Below are 20,055 nucleotides of genomic sequence, written 5' to 3'. Positions count from 1 at the left end.
ATTTTATGTGCTTTTGTCTTTTGTTTTTCAATATTTCTATTTAACTTTAATTTTTATGTCAGTTTTAGTTCTTAGTTTTAGCATTTCATCTTTAGCTTATTTCATTTAGATGACAAGGCAACATTCTAATTGATATTTTATTTCAATTAACATTTGAATAGTTTTAGTTAACAATATCAACACTGATATTTAAACTGCTTTACAGAAAAGATAATGATTTTATATTTATATTAATATTTACTGAATAACTCATTAAATTGACAACAAAAAAACAAGCTCACACTTCTGCTCATAAACAGAGACACAATCAACTCATGAACTTCTATTGTAAGTGCATTTTTTTGTAAGAGTTTAAATTGAAATGTAATTTCTGTGGTAATGACAACATACCATCAGTGTTGGGTAAGTTACTTTAAAAAAGGAATTAATAATGACTATTTCAACAGAATTAGCTTACTGTACTAATTACTCTTTCTAAAAAGAAGTGCATTACTAACTACTTTCTAAATCCCATATCAACCTCGACCAGTTGAACAGTACAAGATGATCAAATAAATGATAATATAAAATTGCATAAATTATTCTTGAACTGACTAAAGTATTCAAAGGGACGAGGAGGTTACATTAAAAACATACATTTTAACATTAGACAAAATTTTTATGTTAAATCAACTATTGATTTATTAAGAATTGTTTTAGTCTACACAGTATTTACATCAGAAGTAACGGTAGTTAAATTACAGAAACATTGAGTAATCCCTTACTTTACTTTTCATGGGAAAAGTAATTACAGTAATTTGTTACTTATTAATACATTACACCCAACACTGCATGCCATTGATGAGCCATCAATATCAATCTGTAAGATTCACATAATGTTCTCTAGCTACTGTAGCGTAAGATAGCACTACTGTAACTCAAAGTGGCAGATATCAATAAATTATGCTTGAACAATTGAATTCTCCTGCAGTCCTAAATGTGCCCTTTAACTTTTCTCATTCTCAGATGAATGCATTGTCGCGCTGAACTACAACCTTTTCACCAACGATCCAGAAACTTTGGGTCATCCTGTCCTTGTTGTTTTCACTTTCATATTTGTGTTGGTGAGCTTGTGGCTTGCCATTTTTCTCTTCCTGCATTTTCGGACGAGGTTCACCAAAAAGCCCATCGTCAAATCAAATGGCTATGCCAAAATCCCAGACGGCCCGTTCACCTCTAAAACCCTCAAGGACAGCATACAGGCGGAGTATTGCGATCGAAACGAAGGGCAGGAGGATGAAGAGGAGGAGGACGAGGATATCGTTTACATGGGGAGGGACGGGATAGTGTATCGGAAGTTTAAATACAGCATGTTGGAGGGGGAAGAGGAGGAGGAGGAGGAGGAGGTGGAGCTGGAATATGATGATGAGATGTATATTATCACATAAAACATCAAAAGTGTGCTTACTTTCTTTGAAATGTGCATAACAATACTTTATTTATTAATATTTTGACATGCAGAAACCCACTAAGTTTCATCGATCAACCATTACAGAAATTGTTTACCCAAATATCACAATTTTGTCATTTATTCACCATGATGTTGTTCTAAAAAAACACTTGTGACCATTTCTTCTGTTCTGTGGAACACAAAGGAAGATATTTGGTAGAATGTACAAGCTCTTCCTAGCTAACTCTAGCTAACTCATCTACTCTTATGGAAGATAGCCACTTGGATGGTGCAAATATAAGTTATATTAAATAGCATGTGGTGGTGTCATCAATATATGCTCAAGTCATGCCTGTTGCTTTATGATTGTAATTAAGACCTTGTGAATGATTTATAGTGTAATGACGGCAGTCCTTTTCAAACAATAGCTGATTATTCAGTCTGTTATCTACATGATTGGGCAATATGGCTCGTTGTTGAAGTTTGTCAGTTAAGTTTGATTACTTGATTAAATGAACAGTGCTGATAACATCAGTGCAGTTATATATGTAGAACTGATCTTCAGACTTTTGTTGCGAACCAGAAAGTATTTCTGTATATATCACATTCATTTTATGAATTTAGCACAGTAAACCATAAACTAACCTTTCAACCCCTTGAAATGAGTGTATTAACATTCAAAAGTTGGGTTCATTATAGGATTAGACGACTTGTTTAAAAAAAAAATTAAAAGAAATCGTACTTTTGAACCCTATGTACATGTGACCAGGGATTAACAGTCAAGTAATCCATTAGATCAAACCCAGCTAAACTTTTTGATTGCATGGGAAACCCTTACTGCAATGTCAGCTGATATTATAGGCATTGTGTGCAATGAACAAAATTAAATCAGAGCCAGTTCACTTAGCCTTGAGGATATCTAAAGCTGTTTTCAGAACATTATCTTTACAGCAACCTCTCACCCTGATGAACAAATATTTAGCTACAGTACGGGAAATGATACCAGAAATCAAACTGAGTCTAATCACAGGATTCTGTTTGTGAAAGTTATTATTATATTACTTATTACCGTACTTATTACGTAACCAGATGAGGAAGACTGACAAGATCATTTATAAATAGATCTGTTACTATTACCACAGAACTAGAAATTTCCGATCTCTATCATTCATGTGACATCATGAAAGAGTTACATAACAGACGACAGTAAAACAACACATAAGGCATTTTTGTTTAATGCTTACAAGTAGGTATTAACATTGAAGGAATGCTTGGTTGTGCACTGTATGATAGTATGTTACATATCTAAGGCACTGCCCTGACCAAAACAAAACATGCACACAGTACTACATTAAAAGCAGCAGTAGTTTAACATATAAAGATCTTGTCTAGATGAGTGTCTAAACATATTTGTGAAGATTACAACATTAACATAAATTATCGCTTTTCTGTGCCTATGTCACATGTGGCGAAATCAAGTAATTTCAATAGGAATCCACGTGATCTGAATTTCGCGCGAGGACGGAAAATTTCCTCAGATTTCACAATGGGTTCAAGTCGGTCACGGGGATTCCCTTGCTTTGACCAAGAGAAAACTGATTGGTTTTAAAGTTGTGTGAGCTGTGGTGCTTCATACATTGCTACACCATTGACAATTAACCTTTTTTGCCCACGAAATTTCACCTAATGTGACCACACCTTTACAGAGGATTGCTGTAACGTTTCAAGCATGCATTATACAGGAAAACTTGCATGGAGAAAAGAGTAAATCAAAAAATATTTGTAAACCTCATGATCTAACTTGACTCTTACTGTTTGTTGAGTGTCTTTGCAAATGTAAAACTCCATTAAATGTTTAACCAAAGGAAAAGAAAAAAGGCAGCCGTTATTTTATGTGAAGGTTTAGTACTAGTGCATATGTACATAGTCAAAACATATGTACAGAACTTCAGTCCACACCAATATGTAAGACCACTGGAATCATTTCAGTACTTATGTACATCCAGATAATGTCTTCATTCACTGTTTGTTCTGTCTATACACTCATCGTACAACAACCTAGGCTTTAACTCTATCTCAACCTTGGACTTCCACCTCTACTCACAGTTCTCTGAGAACCATAAAAAGCATTAATTTCACCTCAGAGAGGAGGACCGCCGATTTTGACTATTGTTAAAGCGTTTTATTGATGTAAAGAGTCTTGTCTTAAACAATAATGAAATTAAACTGAAGGTGGAGAAAAAACAATCAAAAAGAGGAATAAATTTTTACCCTCCCTGACTTAGTATCACACAGTATCATTGCGAGAGGTCTGTGGTAAACATGGAATTCTGGGAAGGGCTCTGTGACGTTTAACCGGTGAACTGCATTGATAATACCTCAGTCATTCTAGTAACTGAAATCCTTCTTTTATCTATATACACAGAAGCAAAAGCTGATGAACTATATGAACATACATACACACACATAGTGCCTACATTTGACCAAAGCATCACTTGGGGACAGACATATTTTTTTCATAAATAACAAATTGAATATGGAATAAACAGGCTTTAAATATGTGCTCATGAAAGTGAGTGTTACAGTCAATGACCGTTCAAGATCTGATTGGCTGTTGTTGATACTGACGTCTTGAAGAAGTTATCCTCTTTCAGTTTCAAGTGTTCAGGCAGGTCCAGCTTTATCTTCGCCTCTTCAATGTCACTATGAATCGCTGCTATCAACTCATCTGTGAGGAAGACACAGCAGTGAGTTCATTTAACCGTGTGAACAAGTTTGTTTGGGTGGGTGAACAGGGTCAAAGAGATCATGTGATGTGGGAGTGATTTCAAGAGAGTAGCTCAGTGCATCTTACCAAGCGATGTGAATCCTCTCTCAGGGCGAATGTAGCCAACCATGGCCACACTCAGTATCTGATCATAGAAATCTTCCTTAAACGTGTGGATCACATGCGTTTCCTGTCACACAGAGCGATAAATACATGATATTTGATATCAGACTCAGGTATAAAGTACTAATTATTTACATCACTATTAACATTTAATGAATGCAAAGATATCAACTCTTTAGCTTGTAGATGTTTGCACCCTCTAGAAAGGTTTTTATGGAAATACCATAGACTTCTTTGTGTTTTTGTAGTAAGGGTTCCAGCCGATGCTCATCACCATCTTGTGAATGTCTCCGTTATCCACACGAGCCCATCCGTAGTAAATGCCGGTGCTGATGTCAGCGGGGAGATTGTCCACAACCGACTCTGGGAAGTTTGCTGAGATCGGAATGGAAAGAAAACATTTTATTAGGATGTGCGTTTACAAAATATTTCAAATATGCCAAATATGGCTCTACACACAAGTATTTAAGTAGTATTAGGGCAGAGACTGTTTCGATTATGTCATTTGAGCCGCAAGTCTCTGATTGGGTAATGTTCTTTGATGAATCATGGGTAATGTAGTTTTTCCATCCCGCTGTTAAATATAATTTAAGAAAATGGTTTAAATAATGCAATCTGATGGCTTCAACATACCATAGATTAACCTCAGAGCTCACAGTATAAGTCTGTAAAGGTTTATAAGGTATGATTAAACAAAAAAAATCAATTTCCATTTTGAGAAAATGAATGGATTTTTTTTTTACTGTTGCTCTATTATGCAAAAATAATTGACTGTTCAATGTGGTGGCTCATAATCAAGCATTTTACAGATTCGCGTAATAGATTAATTTGGGCAGAACTTTATCTGAAAGATCACATTCATTACAACAAGTAACGTTAAGTTAGCCTATTTATTAGCATCGTTTTTTATAACTGAACTGAATATCAAATTGTGGCGGTTTAATTCCGCGTGACATATCAAATTTACGTTTTAACTCATAGCCTAAAGCGCAGACATAATCAAATGATTATAACATCTTGTGTTTAAAATACTACTTTACGAATTTTTTTCACCCAAAAACGATTTACTCGTATCGTAATTTTAAGCCGAATGTTAGTCATTGACGTCACCACGAACACTTTTATTGTACATTTTCCCATTCAACAAAAGTAACACTCACTTCTGTGTCTCACGGAAGAAAGTCAGACAGGTGAGAAACAACATAAGAGTGCGGAAATTATGTCAGAAGTTTTATTATTTAGACGAAATGTTTCTTTAAGTGTTATTCTCACCTGTTGGGATGCCCAGGTCTTTGCTTCCCCGTCCGAATCCGTGGATAACCTTCCCCCGGCAAAAATAAGGCAAACTCCTCATGTCAACGCGTTTAAGTGATTCAGAGATCCAGACAGGTGTCCGCTTTGGTGAGGACAGTGACCCTTCTTCTAGACTCTTCTCTCTTATCTAATGCCCGTTTTTTTATATAGGAAATATCCGTTTTAAAATGAAGAGCCTTGATGTCTCAGTCCGAGCTGTTATGAATCTTGAGACTAAATGAAGAAGTGAAAGAAGAAGAATATCCTCGGAGATACCACAGGTCTGTGAACTGCTCCTTACATTATGTGACCGGTCGGCCAACTGTGAGTGTCGCACGTCATACTAGCAGGGGTTTTTTTCACCAACGACCTTGCTACGTATTTCCTTTAGGATTAATTCAAAATAAAAGTCCTGCAATTTTACTAAGACATTTTTTCCAATAGTTTTTTTGTGTACAAATTATTTAATTCAGTTCGTACGACTTTAATTAAGTGACTACACAAAAATTATAATTTGTAGATATTTTTGTCCGTTCACAAACGAGGCAGGAATAATAAAGTTACACATTATCAAACTAACCAACCTCAGAGACCTTCCCAACTCTTACTGCATGTCATCATGACACAATCTGTACAAAAGGTCTGATATCATATGATTATTCGAGACCTTTGCATTAGTCATATATATATATATATATATATATATATATATATATATATATATATATATATATATATATATATATTTTTTTTTTTATTTTTTTTTTTTTATTATTATTATTGTTAGATTTAATTACCTCACCGTATAAATAGCTTGAATTCATTTTATGTGAACGTTTATATATATATATATATAACAAATGACTATATATACAATTTCTCAGTAAATTGCTACTATTCGTTTGCATTTGAGTTTCCGATAGCCATGCATGTAAATTAGTTTACTTTAATCCAACCCGTCTCTTATTCTTACTCTTGTTCCCTAAAAGAAGTTAGTGACCAGAAGGTGTCGCCATTTATCTGGAGGTGTGAGGTATGAGAGTGTTGTGACGTTCTCTCAATCATTCTTCCATCATTTGAGTATGTAACACAAGATTCCTCCATTTACTCATATGTATTATTTATACATAATACTCTTTTAAATAATAGCTTTTTCTTGCATAAGCCATGTCGTTAAATTAAGATTATTAATTTATCAATTCATTTAATTTCAAATTAAAACATATACGCAATCTCAAACAAAAATACATTTTTGTTCCATTTTCAAAGTCCTTAATCCATGTTTTAACACTAATAGCCTACTGTTGTTACCAAAAAAATAAAGAAAAAATGACGAAAAGAAAAAATTAAGGAAATAATCTTCAAGTATTAATACAATTAATTATTAATTACAATTAATTATTAATTATATTAACAATTAATATTCATCAGTATTATAATATCGTCACGGGGTTATGTCAATTATTTTGGGGCAAATGATCATGTAACAGATTAAAACCTAAATACAAATATTTTTCACAACTCTTTACTACGAGAGCAGTGTCATCACTAGTTTAGACACATTTGCTTTGTATTCAAAGTCAAGTTATTTCTATAGCGCTTTATACAATTCAGATTGTTCAAAGCAGCTTTACAGTGATAAACAGGAGGATAATGATCAATGACTCAAACAGAATTCAGTTGTGCTGTAAAGCAGCTCTAAGACAGTAGTGCCATTATCCAGCTGAAGACAGTTTAATGTTGATTCAGTCCAGTTTAAAAACTGTGTAAAGTTCATCATATGATTATGAAATTACCTGCCGGTGGCTTAAAAAAATGTACCGGCCATGAAACTTTTTTGCAAAAACAGACAGTGTGACAGGTATGACACCAAAACTGAGATTGTGAAAATTCACAATTTTCAATTTAATAAATTAATCAAATGTAAAATAACACTGCATTAATTACTAAATTAAACAGATTAATCTTCATTAAAGTTACAAAAGTTATTCAGTCAAGAGCAGTGAGTTCTTTTTTCCTTTGTTGTTTGAGAGAGCTGCGGGATTATTAGGCTGCTGTCACTTTAAGACCTAATGTGCTGATGCAATATAGTCTACTTATACTGTACATGTGTGTTTTCTTTCTCAGCTGTTTAACTGACTATGATGACCTGACCTGATGTACTCGTTACATCATAAGAAGAATGGCATCTACGCTAATGTTAGTCTTTCCGTTTATTCCGAGGTTTACTGCAGTCAGCCAGATCCGGGCCGTATCCAGATCAGATGGTGGACCTGCGCCTAGACACGACCACAACGCCTTCCTCAAGGGTCAGCCTCATCAGCCCTGCGAAAGCCTCATCGACACGACAGCCATCGGCACCGATCCTCAACAAACTCGTCTCCTTACCGGACTCCGATCTTCAACCAGATAAATATTCTCAATGTTCTGATCCAATCTGACTTCTGACCTATTATGGCTTGCTTAGTTGGGGACATTTAATATTCAACAATATTATTGATCTGCCTTACTTAAGGTGGACGATGACGCCATTTTCTTCTAAAAACAAACTTTGTTGTATTATTTTCATGTTGTCACTGTAAAGCTGCTTTGAAACAATCTGTATTGTAAAAAGCGCTATATAAATAAAGGTGACTTGACTATGTTTACTAGGATACTCGTTGAAACACGCACTTTTTTTAAACGGCTCAATTCAGTATTCGCGCGCTGTCTGAGTCACAGCTTTCTTTTGCGCACAGAAACTTCCCACACCACTTGCGAATAACAAATTGAGTTCAAACTTTTGCTTCTTGCGCTTGCATGTTTAAATTCATTGGCACGCCTTAAACTTTCTATGCAACGTTGGTCCATCAATCCGAGCGTCGTTCATGTTTGCTCTCATGTTCTCACAACATTGCATTGTTAGAATTCATAAAAATGTTACTGGCCAACTGGTGATTGACACCGTTTCATATACTCGCCAACGTTGATTTTTACTCGTGTTTGGCGAGTGTTAATTTTAGGCCGTATTAATCATTCAGCTTAATAAAAAAAATTAAAAAATGTCTTGAACATTATAAGTGGATCTTAGTGGGCTTATAAAAAATTATGACATGGTCCCTTTAAATAAATGCTTATTTAAAGCAGCACTCAGTAGCTTCGGGATTTCTTCGCTGTATTCTCGCTTTTTGCTCGCAGGTTTCTCTCTAGAGCTCCCCCCACAGCTTCGGAATAGATATTTGACAACACTGTTGTAAAAACTCGTTGGTGATTCTCAGACACCAGAGGCTATAGATCAACGACATCAAAGCAGATGGGACATTCTTTAAAACGTCTTCTTCATTCGGGTTCGGACAGCGTGAGGGAGCGCAATAATGACAGCATTTTAGCAGATTTCTTTTGCCGTAAAGCAATTGTTTACATCGCGAGACCTGATATCACGCGAGACTTCCTGACGGCTCAAAGTTGCAAGTGCGTATTTTCCGCTCACGGGCACCAGGGGGGTGCGAAACGACCACCATTCAACCCGAAATAAGTAATATAACCATTCCAATGACTCCGAAGCTGTTCAGTTAAGGTAAAAAAAGTTACTTAATTCACCTTTAAAGGGGTGGTATAATGCCCTTTTCACAAGATGTCAAATAAGTCTCTGATGTCCCCAGAGTGTGTAAAAGTTGTAGCTCAAAATACCCCACAGATATTTTTATATAGCATGTTAAAATGTTCACTTTTTGAGGGTGAACAGAAACGCACTGTTTTTTTGTGTCTGTCCCTTTAAATGCAAATGAGCTGCTGCTCCCGGCACAGGGGGCGGAGCTTCAACAGCTTGTGTCCTTTTACGGCCCTGTCCCAAATGGCGCACTTCATGCGGACTTTCGGTCTCGTGGACTTGAATTGCGCGTGCTCGCTGAGTCTACGAGTCCGTAGGCCGTCCCATTCAGCATTTTACCGCTCTGAAGTGTGCTCAGCAGCGCCCCCTTTGTACCCTTGAAGCGGTCTTCCACGAAGCCCGCATAGATGCAGGCTCCACGCACTTTAACTACCCAGGAATCCTTGCGAAAGGCCAATCAGACAACAGATGGGAGGAGATTTCACTCACGGATAATTGTTGACATGGCTGAGAAGAAAATATTACTGTTTTTATGACCTAAATGTACATTTTACCAGTTGTTACCTACAGTTTATACAAACATTATGGTCATCGACCAGTGGTTGATGTCTCAAACATAATAATAGCGTGTTTAATAATACGATCGCATTATGATACATTAAATAAATAGAACCGAATGGCAGGGCTTTACTGAGTCATATGCTATGTAAACATAGTATGAATATTGAAACCTGTAAATTGAAAAAAATATGTTTAAATTATGTTTTAAAATTGTAATCTTAGTTCAAATGGAACATTATGTATTATTATGTACAACTGTATACATCATTTAAATAAGCATGATTTATCTATTGTCTAATGCCCAGGTGATATGCACAATATCAAAATATAGAACTGTAAAATTAGGCTGTGTAGTGGACATGCAGATAAGACGTCGGAGCGCAAAAATGTGATTTCTCCTGTCCAACAACAACCAGACCGTTATTTCCGGCATGCCGAGCGAGTCTGTCCCAAAAATACCTCTCAATGCGCCCTCGTGGACTCGCGCCAAGGGCCCTATAGGTCTGCACTACATGACGTCACCAAAGTGTGGACTCTGAGGAAGTCCACAAGTCCGGAGTGTGCCATTTGGGACAGGGCCTACCTCACACAGACATGTACTGAAAATTTCAAAATCTTTTAGCCTTTTATGTTCAAACCGGAGTCAGACCATGATGGAGAGACTCAAGAAGAAGTGACAACATGTAGAAGCAACAGGACATTTCTGAATGGTTAGTTGATGAATTTATGTAGCTGATGTGTAGTTATCTTCTAGTCATTGATTAGCATATTCTGTCATGATAATCGATAAATCGTGTTCCGGGGGCGGGGTTTATGTAAATATTGGGCTTGGTGATGTCACTAACCCGGGAGGAATGTCGTGTAGTCTCTACCAGACGTTTGTTGTAGTCCTTAAAAAGCGATTTCTTTAAAAGCAAATATCTCCCTTTGCTTTGAACTTTGAGTGTTGTAACTTTGCAGATGTTATTTATGCTCAAACAGCAACATTACACACTAACTAAAGTTAGAAAAGTGAAATCATAATCAACCACCCCTTTAATATAATCTTTGTGGTTATGTAAAAAAAACAAATAAAAAAAAAACGTGCATGCAGCAAAGATTCAGGTAAATCTTGAAACTTTAAGGAACAGTTACCAAAAAACAAATTCAATAATCTAAAGAATTCTATCATCATTATTTACTCACCCTCATGTTGGGTATTGGGGGTTTTAAAAAAATATGATGTGACCCCTTTAAAAAAATGCTTTCAAAGAATAGAAAATAATAAATGCTTTTAAACATTCGCGATCTATGACACAACTTAGAAGTGAAAATGCAAGGGCCTACTTGTAAAGTTCAAGGAAGACGATGATGAAGGTATACAAGGTTTATTAGATAAATATTACAAGGATAATAGCCAACGAGCGAAACATAATGCAGGAGCAAGAACTGAACTCAAGCACGAACTTAAATACACAAAGATAATTAACTAAAAGAGAACAAAGGAACACATGTGACGAGTGAAAACCAACACAATCTGAACATGACGGTGACACTATTGTGCTTCCTGAAATAAACTGTTTAAAATCTCTATCTACATGGTTGACTAGACTAGAGCCAGCATATGGACAATAATAATAATAATAAAATTAGGTGCATGACACCCCTATTCATGGATATTTAGGTGAAAGAAGCTATTCTATATTATTAGAAAGATTTAGGTCAATCTTAAAACTTATAGAAACTTAGAAATAGTTACCTAAAACAGATTCTATTACTCACCCTCATGTCGGTCCAAACAAAGTCATATAAACTGCTATTTTTACAGTGGAACACAAAAGGACAATTTTGAAGAATCTTTATGCAGCTGTTTTCCATACAATGTCTTTTCATAGTCATCATGAAAGCTCCAAAAAGGCCAAAAATGGCATAACAGTAACATAAGTAGTCCATATGGCCATATGTGCGATAAATTCAAGACTTCTGGAGTAGCTTTAGATGTTAAACACTTGTTTTTACTCACTGATACCATTTCCATAGACTGAAGTTATGAATTGTCCGAAAATACTGCAGCAAAATGTTGTTAACACTACAATGCCATTGGTGTGCAGGATGGAAAATGTTTTTTAGTAGCAGAGGGGAACAACACAAACCACTGTCACTCGGAACTTAAATCTTACACACACACACAAATTCATTTACATTTTTAAATGTACACTCTTTTTGTGCCTGGTTGCGGTTTCATTGTGATTGCGATGATCAGGGTAAGCTGAGGTGAGTCCATACACATTTTGGTGTGACATTTGTGTGATTTTATCAAATGTTATGTGAATCCTAACTTGTGAAAATGTGAAAAGAAAAGTGATATTTATTTTATAAACCTTCACAAATTCACAAATGTAATTTTTTTTTAAGATTTAAACTTGAAATAAACATGTATTTTGAAGCTATAAGAACAGTGGCTGTGTTTAAGGACTTGTAAGACTGAAGGAACTTAATATGGACTGAAGGACTCTGGAGTATTGTATTTATGAGAATGACAATAATTGTTGTTAATGTTTTTGCGGAGGTTTTCTTTCTTTTTTCTTCTACAAGCAGTTAATAAATATATAAATAAGAAAAAGAAAGATTTTTTTTTTTTGTCCCAGCGCTGTACAATTCACACAAACCATTTTTAATATCAAACTAAAATGAGCACCAGAATCAAACTATAGATTGTAGCGTTTTAATATTCTAGCAGCTAATGTTTTTGCTGATTCTTCATAGTGCAAAACAATGTCGGCATCACAAGGAAGCAAAAACACAAATATGGAACCATGGGATATTAAAATGCACCATTTGTGTACTATTCAAAGCTGCTTGAAATACAGTGAGCGAAACTGTGATGTAAACAATTATGTACTTATAATATATAGATTAGTGTAAATGGAGGAGATAAATGATCGCCATGTTATTGTTATTATTACCATGTTACATGCTCAGAAACATGCTATTAGCTTGACATATGTACAAATAACCATGTTATTACCACTGTACCATGTCCAAAAACATTATTATTGCACTTTAGAATCCACAATCATTTGCCTACCCCTTTATATGGTAGTTCACCCAAAAATTAAATGTACCCCATAATTTACTCACCCTCAAGCCATCCTAGGTGTTTACGGTAAATTTTGAAGACCAAAAAAGCACATCCATCCATCATAAAAGTGAGTTATTAACCCCCCGGAGCCGTATGAATGACTTTTTATGATGGATGGATGTGCTTTTTTAGGCTTCAAAATTTCAGGTACCGTTCACTCCCATTATAAAGCTTGGAAGAGCCAGGATATTTTTTTAAAATATAACTCTGATTGTGTTTGGCTGAAAGAAGAAAGTCATATACACCTAGAATGGCTTGAGGCTGGGTAAATTATGGGGTACATTTTTGGGTGAACTAACCCTTTAATACTTTCTATATATTTGCAGTATTCAGAAAAGTTGAGCAAATTATACAGAAATAAAGGGAAAATAAACCTGTCCTGCTCCATCACATTCTCTAACTTATTCTGGAATGTGAAAATTGGCTTTATGAGTGTTTTACAGACTTTGTGACAGAACTTTCTCTCTTTCTCGTGACCGACCCCAGGGCAGCGGCTCGGCAGTGGTGGACATGGAGAATATGGACGACACCTCGGGCTCCAGCTTCGAGGAAATGGGAGAGATGCATCAGCGCATGGAGGAGGAGGAGGAGGAGGAGGAGGAAGAGGAGGAGGAAGAGGAGGAGGACGTGGAGGAGGAGACGGAAGAGGCAGCCGCTACTTACGAGGACAACAGAGAATATGGAGAGTTCCTTGGGATGAAGCATAGACAGTATATAAACTGGACATTGGATTCAACGGAGACAAGTGAAGTCAATTAGAAGCACTCACTTCCTGATGAATGAGCGTACTGCGCAGACTCAAACTGAGCTTTGACGTGAGCAACCCGTCTGTCTTCTAGTAGCTGTGCCGAGAGAAATCTGAATCATTCCCTTCCGAAACTTGCAGAGACGGAGAGTGTGAGTAGGAGGTGTCCATGAGCTTGGAGCACGAGAAAAATGTATTGAATCATTTATAAGTGATATATAATTGTTCATGAAAGCTGGAAATGAAAAACGCCTTGTATTCAGGTGTGCATAATTATTAGGCAAGTTTTCTTTTACAGATAAAATAAGGCACAAAAAAAAAGAGAGATAAAGAACCCCCCATAATTAATTACTATTGTTTAGCCTTTACCTCTTTTGTGAATACTGACCAATTAAACCAACTGAAAAGAGCTTGTGACTAAACCTCATAACTCCATTGGATCAAACTGTCGTTTAAACCTCATAACGGAGGATTTCGGACAGCCGTTGAGCATACATCGGTTTTACACTCGTTGTTGCAGTGCAATGTGGAATTGAATAAGTACACTCAATAATGTCCACTATGGTTTTGGACACTACAAATGGCTGTCCCCTCAAATAACGCCCTATTTGAGGGTATAGGGAGCGATTTCTGATTCAACCAGGGACTACAGCGAGAGGTTTCAGGACATCTTTAAGGTCCGGTTGTCTCCTAGATATTGATAGAGGCTCTCTGATGGCTGCAAAATATATGCATGTTTGTTATGTACATATTGGAAAGCAGTGTCTCAGCGAGCCTCAACAGCGCCACCTTGTTACCGGATATAGCCTACAACACTATCCATTATCAATCTTTGTTTACACTGAATGTAATAAAATCAGAATCATTCTCGCCTTTCGATGAAAGTATAAAAGGGGCGCCTAGAGAACATGAGATCCTCTAAGTGCTCCGGCCCTGCCTTCACAAACATCACGCTTTAATAGCAGGGCATACGCGACGGCGGGTCTGGCTGGTGATGCCTTGCACACAATGGCTGTGTTGAAAGCATACCAGGCTGGTCTGCTGAAAGATTTGAACCAAGGTCAGGGTCTTTATTCAAGAGATTTCATAACGTTATGTAATATATCACATTATAATTTGCAGTATATTCCCATATATTTTTGTTCCATAAGCGACTTGCAAAGAATCTCAGGGCAATGCACACAGTTTATGCTGTTGTTAAAGCCCGACTCCGACGAGTCGAACATTTAATGTGTGTTTCCAACAAATAAATGATGCAAATGATAGAACGATGAACAAATAACGATGATGGTGAGAGAACATTGTGCTTGATACATTTTTCATCTTCAAACCAAACTTGGGTCTTCAGCCGATAAAGTTTGAATCCCGTCAGGCTAGTGCGCTTCCCATAATGTTCATGCATTAGGCCAGTAGGCGCAGAGTAGATGGTCTTTAGTTGCTGTTTCAACACATTTGATCACATGAGCGTTTACACTACGAAAACAATCCGGTTGAATGTGTTTTCTTCCTCTGGAAGTGGTTAAAAGTGGACAAGCTCAAAATGTTTTAGACCCCGTTTACACCTGTACTTAGTGTTGTCCACTTGTGATCCGATCGACCAAAACGCATATTAACACCAGGTGTAAACAGGCCTCACATGTCAATCAGGTTCCTAGCCCTCCCTCTGTCTCACCTCATCAGCAACATGTCTGCCCAACTGTCCCTTCAAGCCCTTCATCCCAGGGGGGCAGGGTTTCATAAAATATTGAAGCTTCCCCGGGCGCCGCCATTGATTAGCGGACCATCACCTGCTGTTAGCATTCCATTGACTCCCATTCATTTTGGCGTCACTTTGACAGCGAATAACTTTACATCTGAGGCGTTTAAAGACTCCATTTGTCCATTATTTATTTCTAAAGAAACACGAAAATGTATAAAATGCTCCATTACCTTGTATCTTACGTTATGGCCCCGTAGAAGCAATTTTTGTAAAAATAGGCTAACGATTGCGTCATAACCACGCGACTCTCTGTCGCACAGTAGAGAGATTACCGTATGGACAGGAGGAGAAGCTCGCAGGCAATCGGGCGGACGTGGAGGCAAAATGACAAAGTAATTAATCAGAATGCTTAGCAAAAGTTTCTCGTGCTCCAAGCTCATGGACACCTCCTACTCACACTCTCCGTCTCTGCAAGTTTCGGAAGGGAATGATTCAGATTTCTCTCGGCACAGCTACTAGAAGACAGACGGGTTGCTCACGTCACATCTACGTCGTCAAGCTCAGTTTGAGTCTGCGCTGTACGCTCGACCATCAGGAAGTGAGAGCTTCTAATTGACTTCACTTGTCTCCGTTGAATCCAATGGGGTCGCTGTGTCCAGTTTATATACTGTCTATGCTTCATCCCGAGGAACTCTCCATATTCTCTGTTGTCCTCGTCAGTAGCGGCTGCCTCTTCCGTCTCCTCCTCCACGTCCTCCTCCTCTTCCTCCTCCTCTTCCTCCTCCTCCTCCTCCTCCTCCTCCATGCGCTGATGCATCTCTCCCATTTCCTCGAAGCTGGAGCCCGAGGTGTCGTCCATATTCTCCATGTCCACCACTGCCGAGCCGCTGCCCTGGGGTCGGTCACGAGAAAGAGAGAAAGTTCTGTCACAAAGTCTGTAAAACACTCATAAAGCCAATTTTCACATTCCAGAATAAGTTAGAGAATGTGATGGAGCAGGACAGGTTTATTTTCCCTTTATTTCTGTATAATTTGCTCAACTTTTCTGAATACTGCAAATATATAGAAAGTATTAAAGGGTTAGTTCACCCAAAAATGTACCCCATAATTTACCCACCCTCAAGCCATTCTAGGTGTATATGACTTTCTTCTTTCAGCCAAACACAATCAGAGTTATATTTAAAAAAAATATCCTGGCTCTTCCAAGCTTTATAATGGGAGTGAACGGTACCTGAAATTTTGAAGCCTAAAAAAGCACATCCATCCATCATAAAAAGTCATTCATACGGCTCCGGGGGGTTAATAACTCACTTTTATGATGGATGGATGTGCTTTTTTGGTCTTCAAAATTTACCGTAAACACCTAGGATGGCTTGAGGGTGAGTAAATTATGGGGTACATTTAATTTTTGGGTGAACTACCATATAAAGGGGTAGGCAAATGATTGTGGATTCTAAAGTGCAATAATAATGTTTTTGGACATGGTACAGTGGTAATAACATGGTTATTTGTACATATGTCAAGCTAATAGCATGTTTCTGAGCATGTAACATGGTAATAATAACAATAACATGGCGATCATTTATCTCCTCCACTTACACTAATCTATATATTATAAGTACATAATTGTTTACATCACAGTTTCGCTCACTGTATTTCAAGCAGCTTTGAATAGTACACAAATGGTGCATGAATATGGTAATTAGTGAGCAAGATACAATAGAAATAAAGATAGTACCACCACAACGGAGATGTCAGACTGAGCAAACGGCTTGTTTCACAGAAAAATCTTGTGTTTTCATACGTTATGTGACTGTATAATGCTGAGCTGAGTTGAGGTAAATTACCTGGATAATGTTGTCATCAAAAATATCCCATGGTTCCATATTTGTGTTTTTGCTTCCTTGTGATGCCGACATTGTTTTGCACTATGAAGAATAAGCAAAAACATTAGCTGCTAGAATATTAAAACGCTACAATCTATAGTTTGATTCTGGTGCTCATTTTAGTTTGATATTAAAAATGGTTTGTGTGAATTGTACAGCGCTGGGACAAAAAAAAAATCTTTCTTTTTCTTATTTATATATTTATTAACTGCTGGTAGAAGAAAAAAGAAAGAAAACCTCCACAAAAACATTAACAACAATTATTGTCATTGTCATAAATACAATACAACAGAGTCCTTCAGTCCATATTAAGTTCCTTCAGTCTTACAAGTCCTTAAACACAGCCACTGTTCTTATAGCTTTTAAGTTTTTAAAGAACTGAATAGATTCAAAATACATGTTTATTTCAAGTTTAAATCTTAAAAAAAGAGGATTGCATTTAGAAAATTTACATTTATGAATTTGTGAAGGTTTATAAAATAAATATCACTTTTCTTTTCACATTTTCACAAGTTAGGATTCACATAACATTTGATAAAATCACACAAATGTCACACCAAAATGTGTATGGACTCACCTCAGCTTACCCTGATCATCGCAATCACAATGAAACCGCAACCAGGCACAAAAAGAGTGTACATTTAAAAATGTAAATGAATTTGTGTGTGTGTGTAAGATTTAAGTTCCGAGTGACAGTGGTTTGTGTTGTTCCCCTCTGCTACTAAAAAACATTTTCCATCCTGCACACCAATGGCATTGTAGTGTTAACAACATTTTGCTGCAGTATTTTCGGACAATTCATAACTTCAGTCTATGGAAATGGTATCAGTGAGTAAAAACAAGTGTTTAACATCTAAAGCTACTCCAGAAGTCTTGAATTTATCGCACATATGGCCATATGGACTACTTATGTTACTCTTATGCCATTTTTGGCCTTTTTGGAGCTTTCATGATGACTATGAAAAGACATTGTATGGAAAACAGCTGCATAAAGATTCTTCAAAATTGTCCTTTTGTGTTCCACTGTAAAAATAGCAGTTTATATGACTTTGTTTGGACCGACATGAGGGTGAGTAATAGAATCTGTTTTAGGTAACTATTTCTAAGTTTCTATAAGTTTTAAGATTGACCTAAATCTTTCTAATAATACAAGAATAGCTTCTTTCACCTAAATATCCATGAATAGGGGTGTCATGCACCTAATTTTATTATTATTATTATTATTGTCCATATGCTGGCTCTAGTCTAGTCAACCATGTAGATAGAGATTTTAAACAGTTTATTTCAGGAAGCACAATAGTGTCACCGTCATGTTCAGATTGTGTTGGTTTTCACTCGTCACATGTGTTCCTTTGTTCTCTTTTAGTTAATTATCTTTGTGTATTTAAGTTCGTGCTTGAGTTCAGTTCTTGCTCCTGCATTATGTTTCGCTCGTTGGCTATTATCCTTGTAATATTTATCTAATAAACCTTGTATACCTTCATCATCGTCTTCCTTGAACTTTACAAGTAGGCCCTTGCATTTTCACTTCTAAGTTGTGTCATAGATCGCGAATGTTTAAAAGCATTTATTATTTTCTATTCTTTGAAAGCATTTTTTTAAAGGGGTCACATCATATTTTTTTAAAACCCCCAATACCCAACATGAGGGTGAGTAAATAATGATGATAGAATTCTTTAGATTATTGAATTTGTTTTTTGGTAACTGTTCCTTAAAGTTTCAAGATTTACCTGAATCTTTGCTGCATGCACGTTTTTTTTTTATTTGTTTTTTTTACATAACCACAAAGATTATATTAAAGGGGTGGTTGATTATGATTTCACTTTTCTAACTTTAGTTAGTGTGTAATGTTGCTGTTTGAGCATAAATAACATCTGCAAAGTTACAACACTCAAAGTTCAAAGCAAAGGGAGATATTTGCTTTTAAAGAAATCGCTTTTTAAGGACTACAACAAACGTCTGGTAGAGACTACACGACATTCCTCCCGGGTTAGTGACATCACCAAGCCCAATATTTACATAAACCCCGCCCCCGGAACACGATTTATCGATTATCATGACAGTATATGCTAATCAATGACTAGAAGATAACTACACATCAGCTACATAAATTCATCAACTAACCATTCAGAAATGTCCTGTTGCTTCTACATGTTGTCACTTCTTCTTTAATCTCTCCATCATGGTCTGACTCAGTACATGTCTGTGTGAGGTAAAAGGACACAAGCTGTTGAAGCTCCGCCCCCTGTGCCGGGAGCAGCAGCTCATTTGCATTTAAAGGGACAGACACAAAAAAACAGTGCGTTTCTGTTCACCCTCAAAAAGTGAACATTTTAACATGCTATATAAAAATATCTGTGGGGTATTTTGAGCTACAACTTTTACACACTCTGGGGACATCAGAGACTTATTTTACATCTTGTGAAAAGGGCATTATACCACCCCTTTAAATAAGCATTTATTTAAAGGGACCATGTCATAATTTTTTATAAGCCCACTAAGATCCACTTATAATGTTCAAGACATTTTTTTATTTTTTTTATTAAGCTGAATGATTAATACGGCCTAAAATTAACACTCGCCAAACGCGAGTAAAAATCAACGTTGGCGAGTATATGAAACGGTGTCAATCACCAGTTGGCCAGTAACATTTTTATGAATTCTAACAATGCAATGTTGTGAGAACATGAGAGCAAACATGAACGACGCTCGGATTGATGGACCAACGTTGCATCGAAAGTTTAAGGCGTGCCAATTTAAACATGCAAGTGCAAGAAGCAAAAGTTTGAACTCAATTTGTTATTCGCATGAAGTGGTGTGGGAAGTTTCTGTGCGCAAAAGC

The 20,055-nt window shown here is 36.7% G+C and overlaps 2 protein-coding genes across 3 annotated transcripts in view; one reads left to right on the top strand and one right to left on the bottom strand.

Annotated features, from left to right (window-relative positions):
- Positions 1 to 3,288, top strand: part of pcsk5b (proprotein convertase subtilisin/kexin type 5b) — a 69,350-nt gene extending 66,062 nt beyond the window's left edge. For both annotated transcript variants that reach the window (XM_082187718.1, XM_082187717.1), the window contains exon 37: positions 1,006 to 3,288. In XM_082187718.1, coding sequence (XP_082043844.1) covers positions 1,006 to 1,427 — 422 coding nt within the window. In that variant the 3' untranslated portion in view covers positions 1,428 to 3,288. The remainder of the gene's footprint in view (positions 1 to 1,005) is intronic.
- rfk (riboflavin kinase) lies at positions 2,649 to 5,951 on the bottom strand. The gene is made up of 4 exons (XM_082187807.1): positions 5,592 to 5,951; positions 4,543 to 4,694; positions 4,284 to 4,386; positions 2,649 to 4,157 (listed from the first exon to the last, which is right to left on the bottom strand). The coding sequence occupies exons 1-4, from the start codon at positions 5,671 to 5,673 to the stop codon at positions 4,015 to 4,017; spliced, it is 480 nt and encodes a 159-aa protein (XP_082043933.1). The 5' UTR covers positions 5,674 to 5,951; the 3' UTR covers positions 2,649 to 4,014.
- Between the last annotated feature and the right edge of the window lie 14,104 nt (positions 5,952 to 20,055).

The sequence above is a fragment of the Leuciscus leuciscus genome (assembly GCF_965113295.1).
Source record: "Leuciscus leuciscus genome assembly, chromosome: 13".
Lineage (NCBI taxonomy): Eukaryota > Metazoa > Chordata > Actinopteri > Cypriniformes > Leuciscidae > Leuciscus > Leuciscus leuciscus.
The sequence above is the reverse complement of the archived record's forward strand: the minus strand, read 5'-3'. Positions and strand labels throughout refer to the sequence as shown.

What these genes read in the sequence shown, in the direction of transcription:
- rfk (XM_082187807.1), bottom strand. Translation starts at nt 5,673, where the DNA reads ATGAGGAGTTTGCCTTATTTTTGCCGGGGGAAGGTTATCCACGGATTC. An exon ending in AGACCTGGGCATCCCAACAG is followed by an intron (nt 4,695 to 5,591) that starts GTGAGAATAACA and finishes TTCCGATCTCAG; the next exon opens with CAAACTTCCCAGAGTCGGTT. An exon ending in GAGAGGATTCACATCGCTTG is followed by an intron (nt 4,158 to 4,283) that starts GTAAGATGCACT and finishes TCTTCCTCACAG; the next exon opens with ATGAGTTGATAGCAGCGATT.